Source organism: Setaria italica, chromosome IV (assembly GCF_000263155.2).
Source record: "Setaria italica strain Yugu1 chromosome IV, Setaria_italica_v2.0, whole genome shotgun sequence".
Lineage (NCBI taxonomy): Eukaryota > Viridiplantae > Streptophyta > Magnoliopsida > Poales > Poaceae > Setaria > Setaria italica.
Genome location: NC_028453.1, coordinates 39,257,443 through 39,269,689, shown reverse-complemented (window position 1 = coordinate 39,269,689; position 12,247 = coordinate 39,257,443). Strand labels below are relative to the sequence as shown.

The following is a 12,247-nucleotide window of genomic DNA, read 5'->3' as shown; positions in this document are numbered from 1 at the left end:
CCCATGTGAGCGACCCATCTTGGGGATGATTAGGGCCCGTCGTCAGTCCGGGCAAGCTGCTGCTGCCTGAATCGAATCGAGCCGAAGCTTCGATTTGCCCCCCGCCCAGCGGCGGCCGCCCCCAAACGCCTCTCTCTCCTCTCTCACCAATGGAGCGGGCGGCGATCGGGAGGAGGAACCACGCGTAGGGATTCGTTCGGTCCGCCTCGCCGGGCCACCACCGCGGCGGTCCTCCTGATTCGTGTCTCTCCTCGAGGTTCCGAAGCCTTACGAGGGCGCCGTGCGGAAGGCGGCGGCCGCCTCCGCCGAGGGATACCTCCGCGCGGGGCTGGGAGGGGCGGAGGTGGAGGCGATCGAGCCGAGGACCCGGCGATTGGGGTTGGGGAGGGGACTCCGCGGCGGCTGGCTCCGCTTCTCTCCGCGCGCTTGGCCCGCCAACCCTAATGGGGAAGGCGGCGAACTCTCCGCCGGGGGACGCCTTGGGGGGTTCGAGGCGCAACTGGTGGAGCATGGAGTGATTTCAGAGCAAACCTTTGTGAATGCTCACACGCTGGGCACGGTTTGTGCATGAGCAATCACCTGTAGAGCTTTTTCACTTTTCACCAGAGGAGCAACATGACTCCCAAGACTTCAGGAAGCAAACGAATTCGGTTGCATGGCATCCAACGCAACAACCCCACAAACAAAAAGAAGGCGCAGGCACCAAAAGAAAAAATTAACATAGATCATTATCAGCTAGCATTACAATATCCTAACCGAGATCGAACAAAAGGGCAAACGAGCACAATTAAAGCCTCTCATCTCAACTCTTTTGCCCCGTGCTCTAGGCCTCATCTAAGCTTGGTGGCCACCAGGATCCTTCTCATGTCCTCCTGCTGCACATGTTAAGTTAGCAATTGCAATATTAAATGTAACACAACATATATGTTATTAATGCACGATAGCTAAAAGGAAAACTATGTGTTCCTAACCAAGCTAAACACCATACTGATGCAGTTCGCATATGCCTTCTCAAACAGCAAGATGTAAAATAGTAAGATATTTTGCATTCATTTATGTTCATTGGTAGTTTCTCTTAATCGATATTCCCTCCCCTATCAATAGTCATGCTAATAATTCACCAATGATAACAAAATTCGATTCTTAATGCTTGCATAGCTTAAGCCAAGCAAAAGAAAAGGAGGGCATATGAAATAAATACCTGAGGTTTGCATGTTGTTGGCTTGTCTTACGTCCTCTTCCTTCTTCAACCTTGCTACTTTTCTAGAAAGAGCTTCTACTCTGTCCCTCAGTTCGTTCAACTTCGGCTTAACAAAAGTAAAATAAAGCGAACCACCAAACATCAAAATGCAAACGCAAGTGTTTGTAGTCGTTATGAATTGTGCCTTTGCGCAGAAAATCACAAATGCAAGTAACAATATCTTATCAGTTATCAAATAAACCTTTACAGCTCCTAAAATTGAAATAATGCAGATATATGACTCTACATAGTGAAAATTGACAATTTGTGACTTGATGACATGTTGGATGAGAACCAGAAAAAAGAGAGAGAGAGAGAAAGGAACAGGAGGTTGTACCGTTCCAATTTAATGAGATTTTCCTTGTCCAGTGTAGGATCCTGACGAAAAGTAAAGAACTATCAAACAACATTACAAAAGAAATTGAATACAAGATTGTAACATAGACAATGGCATGTACAAGATTGCAACATAGACAATGGCATGATCTCTAATGTAGCTGTAACCATTATTCTCTATTAGAATATACTACAAAGGTGGTTTACCTTGGTTTCAAACTCAAAAGATTTTGTTATTGTTTATGAGTTTGAACTTTCAGGTTAACATGGTTTCAGCCCATGGGAAAAAACTGATCCCCTAGGGGCATTGTTTGTGAGGTCCACCAGTCAAAAATAAAAGAAAAAGAAACAAAAACCTTTCTGGACCACCCTGAAGCAGGAAGTGACTAGTGGGTATAGAGATAGAGACAGTGTTCTCTGGCAAGGCCCTGCGCGGAGAGCTCCATCACACTGTTATGCAGGGAGGAGGCATGGCGAGCCTGCGCAGGAGCTACACCCTCTACAAACTATCCTGCTCGATGAAGCACAGATTTCATCGATCTGCAGCACCCCTTTCAGGCTATTTTGATCTCATTGCCTAAACAACGAATTACATGAAAAAACAACCGTGAAGGAGTGCTTGGTTGAATGGTTGGAAACGGATGCTAAACCGTGGTGATATAGCATGAAAAAGTAGATTAGATTGGTTTGCTTGCCTTTTGCACATGGACTAGTGGATTGGTTTGGATTTGACTGATGTGAGGCTTGCAATTGTGGAAGAATTAAGAGGTTATAATAGCCAGGATGATGATTTATAATAAAGGTAGGTAGAGTAGATCTCAACTACCTAGAGAACGAAATACGTACAAAAATCGAAGAGCACCGCCGATTGCAGGCGGATACATACCTTGATGCTGGTTGGCGGTGGGGAGGACGGGGTAGGGGAGGAGCGACCAAGCCCCGAGTAGAGTCGAGGATGATGCGACGGTGGTGCGCGTGCCATCTTCCTCACCAGGCATTGAAGTGCCGCGGCCATGCCCCCACCACCGCAAATCGGATGGATACGGCGACTTCTCCGAAAGACGAACGAAACCTGCGAAACAACACCGGTGGATTGAATCTGCTCGCAACTCCCCTTCTCTCTCGTCTATTCCCTTTTATTTATATGGCCGTCGCTATGGACTCCGGGTCGGATCGGAGCCATCTAGCCGTCGTACCCCCATCCCCTTGAAGTTCACTCCTCATCTTATCAATATCTCCATGAAGTTTCTCTGTTTCCTGCTGTAGCAAAGAGGAATGGTTTTCCTGCAGAAAGCAAAGGTCCTATTTAGAGATTGCCTCTTGAAACCATTACAAAAAAAAATATAAATACAGGACAAAATACTCAAGACAGCATTTTCAAAAGCTGAAAATGTAAAGAGAGAAGCAGCAATACACGACATCTGAACTGTAATCCATGTGAACACGGTGCACAGTAAAAGTGAGAACTGTTTGTAGGTTACTCGTCTCAATTATATGAAATTGAAATATGCAGTTCTGTATACTAGGTCTAGCTAAAACATTGCAGTCTGTTTCTGTTCTTTGGAGCACACAACAGCAATGACAACAACAACAATGCCTTTTATTCCCAAATCTCAAGCTAGAATCACAATAAAAAAAAATCCAGCATCATGGATATAAACCAGGGTAGTAGATATGTAACTTCTGCCCCTTAAACCCTAGACAGGATTTCTGGAATGCCGCACTCCGAAAGAGAGAGAAGTATGAGTAGGACTGCTCTTGAAAATTGCTCTTGAAAATTGCATCAGATTGGTCTTTCAAATTAGATAATGGATAGCTCAATGCAGACTGACAGTTAGCTGAAACAATGATGGCCACTAGTATTTCCATATGATTGCATATGGGCACAATAATATGACCCTCCTATACAGACAGACATGCCAGGACATCCAGAACACACGCACAAAAAGAAGTATCGGTCTATCTGAACAATACTGCATGATAAGCTGAATAAAAGATTAGGTAACACGTCCAGCCAATGAGCGTTGAGCACAACGAGCAAGACATTCTTGAAGTTCAGAGTGCTGCGGTATGCCATAAATGTCAGCTACTCAATTGAGGGGGAGGGTCTAACATAGCACATCTCTAATGTTTCTCAAAATTATTTTGCAAAACATTATAAAAATATACAGTAGATAGCAGAACCAAACGGAAAAACTGCGATTGCATAAGAATATAATGGATTAGAACTGAGTTATCTTCTGCACAGGAAATTATAAAATGTTCAGGAAGCATCTATGAAACAAACATGCCTAAAAATTGAAAGCAATCGTTCAAAATAAGAAAAAGTGGCGCACTGCACAACAAAAATGATGATAACTATTTCAAACATGCATGTCCGCATTGCAGTGTTAATAATCATTTTGACAAGGAAGGTTGGTTTATTCCTCCCCAGATTTGCTGCTGGCATGCCCAGATTATTAGATATCAGACATTTGTTGAAATCCTCAGAGAGGATGTAAGCTGATTCAAGCAAGAGTGCAGCGACTGTTGCAAGGCAAGTAGTGAATCTGATAAGCCTGAACTAATGTAGCTTGGTCATGTGATAATAAAATTTTCAAGGTAAACTCAGATCACTGATCTTACCTCAGGATAAAAGGTCAAGTGTTGATAAATGCGAGCAACAATATACCAGTCTCATTATAAATTAAGATGGCCAAAATGATCAAGATATAACAACCAATCATAATCTGATACCCATCAAATGATCATAGCGACCCATAATCCCCATTTCCACACATGATTCCACAAAGTACCAAGGGCCCCATCATGGAATGAACAGCAGCTCTAAGCAGGGTTATATAAACCTTCATTCCAGTACATTCCAGTAGTGTTCAAATGGAACATTCTAAGACAATCCAGAGAGAAACCAATGCTAAGTGTCTTCACCCAAAAAAAAAAAATGCTAAAGCTATGCAATCAAGTTCAATGGAAAGCCAGCAACAGTTTATGTGGAACATGTACATGCTCCCAGATCAATTTCAATGAAAATCCAGGAACAGCTGATACTCGCGACCTAACTGTTTAGCTTTGAACAATACCTGCGAGCTCTGCACTTGCGACTTGAACTTGGAGATAGCATCTCACTCTGCGCACAACGAAGCAAGGCCACCAAATCAGAAGCTAATTAAAAAAACCATCCTTGCAGCCAAATAGCCAATCAAATCAAACCCTAAGAAAAATCCGACACGCAAGTGGGGCGTTACCTTCTGCATCTCCAAAGCCGAGGATCGATCGATCCGGACATGGATGCAGCTCCTCACCCCCCTCGTTGAGCTCAACGATGGTGCAGGCAACTGAACAGCGGGGAAGGCAGCGAAGTCGCCGTTCCGGACCTCACCTAGCTGGTTTCTGAACCCATCTCTATCAGCAGCGCGTACGACAGCAAGTCAGGAATATCTCGCCCTCGCCCGCCGGTACCGGAGAAGATGAGGAGGGCGGCGCGGGTGGAGGAGCAAGGGGAAAGGAAGGTTGTGCGGGAGATATGCGTGCACATATGGCTACGGATCGCTGGAAAATCCACATCGCCGGCGGCGGGCGGCATGGGGAGCGACGGTCATGACCATGGGAGGATAGCGAAGCAAAACCAGGGGGCAATTTATAACAAATTGGATCACGATTATTAATCACGATCCAGTTTAGGGGGTTTTGTGTAAAATATTAGATCGCGATCAATAGTTGCGATCAAATTTAGGGGGTTATCCGTAAAATACTAGATCGCGATTAATAGTCGCGATCCAAATTAGGGAGGTCTTTGTAAAATATGCAATGGCCACCGCCCACCGGTCCTCCTGCCGCCGCCGGCGACGGCCGACGTACGAGCCTGCCGGGACCGGTGGCCCTTCTTCCTGACGGAGAACCAGTTCGTATCCAACTTCCTTTCAGCGTCTGCAGGCTTCGGCGTATGCTGAATTCGAGCTCAGGAAGCGGCATGTCTACGAATGGTCTCCCCTGCCGCTGCACAGCGCAGCCGGCAAATCACTTTTGTTCGCCCCAAAACCATAACGAAAATTCTAAGAAAAATTTCAGAGACAGGGAGTACGGATCCGCAGCATCCTGCAAAGTTTCAAGCTCAGATTCATCGGGCAGAGAAAGAAACAAAAGAGATAAATGTGCAACAGTGCAAGGGGTGTTATTTGAAATCCCGACCAACCCCTTGCCTCAATTGCGCTCCAAATTAACGATTCAATTCTCCACGAAAGATTCAACAAAAACATTGTAGAGGAGGAGAAAGTACAGCTGCATCATCCCACGAAATTTCAAGCTCAGATGAATTCGGGAGTGGGAGAACCGAAAAAGAGAAGGCGGTCGTTATTTGAAATACCGATCACCCCCTGTTCTTCGCGAACTGGACAGGCACCGACCGGCGGCGACGGCCGCCGGCGCTGCAAGCTGCGGCCTCGTCGGGTGCGCGCAAAAGGAGGCCACCGGGAACGGGGCTATCCGAGTATCCGTGGCTCAGGCGCTCAGCGGTTGTCCAGGCGCGGCGGCGACATGAGGAAGGCTGGCGCGGAGCACGCCGGGCGGTGATTGGTGGCGAGGGCACGCGGCAGCGAGGTGAGAATGGGAGACACACTGGGGCGGTGGTGCCTGCGGACGCGGTGGCCGGCGTCGGAGTTCAGGAGCGATGGCGCGGTGCAGGTTGTTTTAGTTCCTTGCTATGCTGAGTTGATGACAGGAGCTGCCTGCTTTGGATTTTACGTTTGCTTCTGTTGCTTCTGCCTGCAATGGCAATGCTGCTCTACACCGTGCTACATTCCTGTATAGCAGCATGGAAACACAAGGTAACAGAGAGCACAATTCAGAACCATATTCGGTCAGACGTCCAGTCAAACTCAAAACTGTCCGGCTGGGATCAAATAAGTAAAAAACAAGACAGTTTTTAACGTAAAGCAACGATTCCTTCATTCTTAAATTTCTTCCGGTAATGGAGACACGCTTCGGGGCAGCATTATAAACATAAAAGGAACCACACAACTATTACTCATTCAGCTCACATGAATACATAACTCAAAACTGTTTGTACATAGCATCAGCCTTCCCGGCATTACAACCCAGTGGGTACCTTACAATTCCAAATGAAACTGTCAGCCACAAGTTACAAGCACGGTAAGTAATCACTGCCACGAAAAACAACAGGTCCACTCGCTCAGAGTTGAGTGGTTAGCTCCAACGCCAGAAGACAGAGTTGCGCAAGCTTATTAATCCGGCAAGGCAGTCCCTCTTTCCAGGTTGTTCTTGATCTCAAGCGTGTACTTGCCAAAGGCCCGCTCGATCTTCTTGTTGAAGTGCTCGTTCCGGTCGTTGATCGAGTCGATGTCCTTGTCTTCGTTGAACTTGCGCCTCCTGCTGAATGATTTCCGCTTCTCTTCACGCTCCTTGAGCTCCTTGACCATTTTGTCGATGTTTTCATCTGGGACCTTTGAGACCTGGGCAACACAAAACACCAATCGATTTAGGGGCTCGTTTCATTTGCACAGGGGCCTTAAAAAAAGACTACAAAAGTATCTGTTGATGTGATATGACGGTACCTTCCCATACTGGAGACTCGAGGCATCACGGTAGAATTCAGGATCAGCTTCCTTAGCTTTATTGTAAGCATCCATGTCAACCTCTATGTTCTTGGTCCTCTTCTTGTATGCATCATACAAGGTCTTTTGATTGAAAACTGCAAGCATAAGCAAAATCTCTCAGATGCAGGGAAAAGATTCGAATACAGAAAGCCAAATTCTGAGTCCCCAGACTTAAGATATACTTGTACAAAAGATTAAGTATTGCAATTCGTAAATGGTACTATAAACAAAAAGATGACACTCAGATAGCAACAGTTGTGCAATATATATGGTTTGCATAGAATATTATGTAGCAAGTAAATGGTTACAAAAGAAAGATATATTTCCCCCTTATGTTGCCAACAAACTTAGCTTATTTTTCTGGTCCAACGGGCATATGAAGGACAAACCAAGTTATTCAGTGAGCTGTGTCTTATGATTATAATACCATTATATCTATGATAGTGTTTGGTTCGTACTAAGGTAACGTAAACGCAAAGGGAATCAAATTACAGTGTATTTGGCGGTGGAATGGGTGATTACCCTCTTTGTTTGGTTGCACTCTGGTAACGTAATCAGATTACGGTGTGGGTGTTGTATCTGATTACGGTGTGGGTGTTGTATCTAATTACGGTGGGGGAGGAGGGGTAACAAGCTTGTATAGATATTATTTAGGTAAGGTATTCGATTACATGTCAATTGATTACAAACTACCGCAACCAAACATATGTAATGGGATTCGTTACCTTCAGTAATCATATTACGTTACATTTGAGCTAACCAAACACCACCTATATGTTACAACTGTTCACACTGTAAGACAATTATCATAGATAAGAATCCTCCAAAGGAAAAGGACCACCACAGTAATGCCTAACCAGACATTCTCCTAAGCACATACAAGCTAGATCCTAATGCAGAAAAGGCAACAATTCACCAGATATTAAACAGCACACAGGAGAGCAGTTGTACAATAAACAAACAGTCATATTATCAGCTTTTGCCAGTATATGCATTCTTCTGAAATTTCAATGGAATAATATTCAATTATTCATTTATCTATATGAGTCAAACCACTGCAGATTTTATGAGCAAAGCGACGAGCTCACCATCCCATCCATAAGGTGCAGGTTCCTTTTCCCATTTCTTGTATTTCCCTTCCGCTGTCTCCTGTGTATCAAGCATGTAAGCCTTTGACATATCAAGGCCATTCGAGTCGAGCAACTTTCCGATCTTCTTCTTTCTGTCCTCTAGCCACTTCTGCTTAGAAACACCTCTACTCTCACCACGAGGCTCCATCCTCTTCTTCTCAGCAACCATCGCCTGCTGGTTCGCCTTCCTTGCTTCGTTCTGAAGGGAATCAAACATAGAGGAAATGAGTGGATATATGGAGCGGGACAATAAAAGGATACACTAGGTAAAGAAAGCTTGGAATCACCGATTCACCATACCATTTTAAGGCGCAGCTCGAAGAGCTTCTTCTGCTTTTCAGTCATCTGCGGGTAACCATCGTCAGCACCAGCGTCCTCCTCCTTCTCAGCATCATTATCATCAGGTTGCTGATCTGCGGCGTCAGATGTGCCAGCACCAATAGAAGGCGGTTGTGGCTCCCCACGCTCCAACCCTAATAACAATGTCAATCAAGCAGACGATAAGCAAACAACAACCTAATGACGACTCGAATTGACCTCTCAAAAACCTTGGCGACGAATTAAATTCGCCCCAAAAAGAATCGAAACTACGAACGGAAAGGGGTCGCTCGCACCACCTGATTCGGCATCGGCGATGCGCTTGAAGCAGTACTCGGAGCAGTCGTGGTACGGGTTGGATGCGTTGATGCAGTTGGGGTGGACGGTGCGCTGCTCCGGCGGGCGCTTCCACGAGTCGGGCAGCTCGTCGTCGAGGCGCTGCCTGGCCTCGGCGATCTTGCGGAGGCAGTAGTCGGAGCACTCGTGGTAGGGGTTGGAGGAGTTGATGCACTCCGGCCGCGACTTCCCCTCCGCCGCCGGCCCCGCCACGGCGTCCTCCTTCCCCATCGGCGCGCCCGGGTCCGGGATCCGGGGGATCGACGCAACCCTATCTAGGTTAGGGTAGGGTCGGTTCGACTCCGTCGGAGACTAAGCTCGCTCGGGTGCGGATTGTGGGGAGACGAGAGGAGACGCGGCGGCGGCGGCGGTGATGCCGTGTCGGGTTGGGCTTTTTGTTGCTCTTTCTCGTTTGGGTTTCGAGCGTGGGAGTTGGACTCATAGTGCGTGGCGTTCGGATTCCTTTGGTTGCTCGCACAGGCCCAAATGCACGTACACTGACCATCCCACTTGGCCCGTTAGTAGAACTGTGTGTACTTAAGGGGGTGTTGGGAACACCCCTATTAAAATTTAACACCTGTCACATCGCATGTTTGGATGCTAATTAAAAGTATTAAACATAAGCTAATTATAAAACTAATTGCACAGATGGAGTATAATTCGCGAGACGAATCTATTAAGCATAATTAGTCCATGATTTGACAATGTGGTGCTACAGTAACCATTTGCTAATGATGGATTGATTAGGCTTAATAGATTCGTCTCATGAATTAGCACAAGGTTCTGCAATTAGTTTTATAATTAGCTCATGTTTATTCCTCCTAATTAGCATCCGAACATCCGATGTGATACTGTTAAAATTTAGCACCCCGTATCCAAACAGCCCTTACTTGACCTTGGCAGCTGGTCCCTTGAATGAAAAAAATATAAAAAACAAGTCAGTGTGCACTCTGCTGCAGCAGCTGCAACGATATACGCACTGCAAGTCTGCAAAAGTTGCATCTACGGTGACTTGATCGCCGTTGCACTAAGCAGCAGTTAAGCTTTGGGACCCCAGGAAACAACACGCCGCTGAAGAATGAAGAAGAGTCAGCAGCACGGTCGCACGGAGACGAAGGATCTGTCTAGTCTAGAAGGAAAAAGAAGGAAGATACGGTGCGCGGCAGTTGTAATACGACTAGTACTAGTGTACTACCAACCAGAGAGAGAGAGAGAGGTCCGGGCTCCGGACGCGAGCTGAGCGCGCGCTCGCTTGGCGCGACTTGTCTTCCGTTCCGTTCGTCCTCACGCCGCGTACGTGTGAACCATGAATAAAAAAGCCACGCAACCGCCTGCCCCGCCGGCCCGCCGGCCACGGCCAGCCGTGCGCAAGCGCAACGACCACCAGTCTACCACCCGCCCGCCCTCAAGATTGGTTTGTGAATCTGGCTGGCCTGGCTCGCATCCGAGAGCCAGGCCCACCGAGACAGGCTCGTCGCATGCAAAGGTGCTATTTTTGGTTGCCTACCCTAGCTGCTTAGAGACGCGGTTTGGTTACTCTAGCTAATTAAACATGGTAAATTATACCGAAAACAAGAATGGCATCCAGGGATTTAACATCCCTCTAACTACAAGGACAAGAATCGTGTGCAAATCGAAATTTATGGAAGAATTATTAGCTTTTTACCTTTTAGCAGAGCGGACAAAAAATCAACTGACTATAACCCTGTGAAAACGAGAGGGGTGACAAAGCTACGGCGGTAGATCTATACTAAAAACCGCAAGATGCAACAATTTTTTCAAGCAATAGCAAGAGGCAATCTGACTAGAAAAATAGATGGGGAAACACATGCCTCGTTACCCTGTGCAACCACGCAAAGGCAATATGGAATCCAAGCCTCCTCTCGTGCGGAAAAAAGTAAATCGATGCAAAGTAGAGACGAATAATAGAGGAGGAGGGCGGTGAATCGAAGCAAATCGAAAGCCCTCTCTCGTGGATCGGAAAGGAGGGGAACATGAAGAGCAGAGGAGAGGAAGACTGGAGAGAGGTTTCTTGGTGAGCCAGTCGACTGAGAGAGGATAAGATTGAAGGGAGAGGAGAGCGGTGAGATTAATGTAGACTGTTGGTGCTAACAAGGTGGTGACCCAAATAAACTCCCGCGCTAATACGCCGTGCACGCGTGGAGCCAAAAATCTAGGCGTCCAAAGCTCTTGCTTGCACCGAGCGAGCCTGGCTCGCCGGAAACGCTCATTTTTCTCGTACGTGCGGAGTTAGGCTGGGGAGTCCTTTTTGCACGAGACGAGCCAGGCTTGAGAGGTCGTCCAGCTAACCAATCAACGTAGTCTTGCATCCGCGAGCGGTCGGGGGATATGCACCCAACAAGCTGCGGACCGCTTGTCCGCATCCCCGCGTCATCCACGGCGTCACCCAGAGGCACCCACGGACCCACCCTTCTCATAGTCAAAAAACGAGAATGCGAACCTGAAATCGACGGCTTCAGACCGCAACCAAACACAACCAAGGCCCTCGGAATTCTTGCAGGGTCGAACAATTCTCCCATCGATCCTCTCCTCTCGCGGTCAAAAATAGACCCCGGACCCTGAATTCGACAGCTCAAACAATCCTTTCAGAAATCAGAAAAATTCAGAATTGCTCCATGGTCCAGCAATTTCTGACATGAAGGTCTGTCCTGTATCATTTAGCAAAGGGCCTGTTCTTCTGCTAAGCTGATGCTGACATCATGACCTGCAACTGCACGGAGCCACAGCAGATTCTGGAAGCTTTTCCCTTCCAACCAGAAAGAGCAGCAGGAGTACTTGTCAAAGGGGTGGCCCTATTATGAGCCGCACCTGTGTTCGGGGGCGTTTTCTTCCGGTGACTTATTTTTAGCACGTGTCACATCGAATGTTTAGATACTAATTAGGAGTATTAAACGTAGACTATTTACAAAACTCATTATATAAGTGGAGGCTAAACGGCGAGACGAATCTATTAAGCCGAATTAAGCCTAATTAATTCATCATTAGGGAATGTCTACTGGCACACCACATTTTAAAAGGGTTAATATCGTAAGAGCAATCCAGAGGAGTATCACTTACATGAACCTGTAATGTCTCCAGCAACGGTGACACCGCGGCTGCTCCATCTTGAGTGACAACTTGGGTATACGCCGGCTTTGATGGCCAAACAGGGTGCTGTGCCCCGGAGTGTCTGCCAATGCCAAGCATATGAAGATCCGCCGATTCTTAACTGGCTCAGACTCAGGGACTGGTCTGATTAATCGAACCTCTGCTCA

General features: G+C 46.8%; 1 protein-coding gene and 1 long non-coding RNA gene across 3 annotated transcripts; both read right to left on the bottom strand.

The window, feature by feature from the left end:
* Positions 1-684: 684 nt before the first annotated feature.
* On the bottom strand, positions 685-6,290 carry LOC101774992. 2 transcript variants are annotated; one of them, XR_215112.3, is made up of 6 exons: positions 4,822-6,288; positions 4,657-4,703; positions 2,463-2,860; positions 1,578-1,618; positions 1,202-1,307; positions 685-875 (listed from the first exon to the last, which is right to left on the bottom strand). It is a non-coding gene; the product is annotated as an uncharacterized LOC101774992 (long non-coding RNA). The 2 variants fall into 2 exon arrangements; XR_001163825.2 differs by having other exon boundaries at positions 1,202-1,618; positions 4,822-6,290.
* Positions 6,291-6,569: 279 nt separating this feature from the next.
* On the bottom strand, positions 6,570-9,388 carry LOC101774327 (pre-mRNA-splicing factor syf2). Its single transcript, XM_004966352.4, has 5 exons — positions 8,936-9,388; positions 8,619-8,791; positions 8,277-8,517; positions 7,147-7,283; positions 6,570-7,044 (listed from the first exon to the last, which is right to left on the bottom strand). The coding sequence occupies exons 1-5, from the start codon at positions 9,201-9,203 to the stop codon at positions 6,817-6,819; spliced, it is 1,047 nt and encodes a 348-aa protein (XP_004966409.1). The 5' UTR covers positions 9,204-9,388; the 3' UTR covers positions 6,570-6,816.
* Between the last annotated feature and the right edge of the window lie 2,859 nt (positions 9,389-12,247).

What these genes read in the sequence shown, in the direction of transcription:
- LOC101774327 (XM_004966352.4), bottom strand. Translation starts at nt 9,203, where the DNA reads ATGGGGAAGGAGGACGCCGTGGCGGGGCCGGCGGCGGAGGGGAAGTCG. An exon ending in TGCACCTTATGGATGGGATG is followed by an intron (nt 7,284 to 8,276) that starts GTGAGCTCGTCG and finishes TTATGCTTGCAG; the next exon opens with TTTTCAATCAAAAGACCTTG. An exon ending in CGAGTCTCCAGTATGGGAAG is followed by an intron (nt 7,045 to 7,146) that starts GTACCGTCATAT and finishes TGTGTTGCCCAG; the next exon opens with GTCTCAAAGGTCCCAGATGA.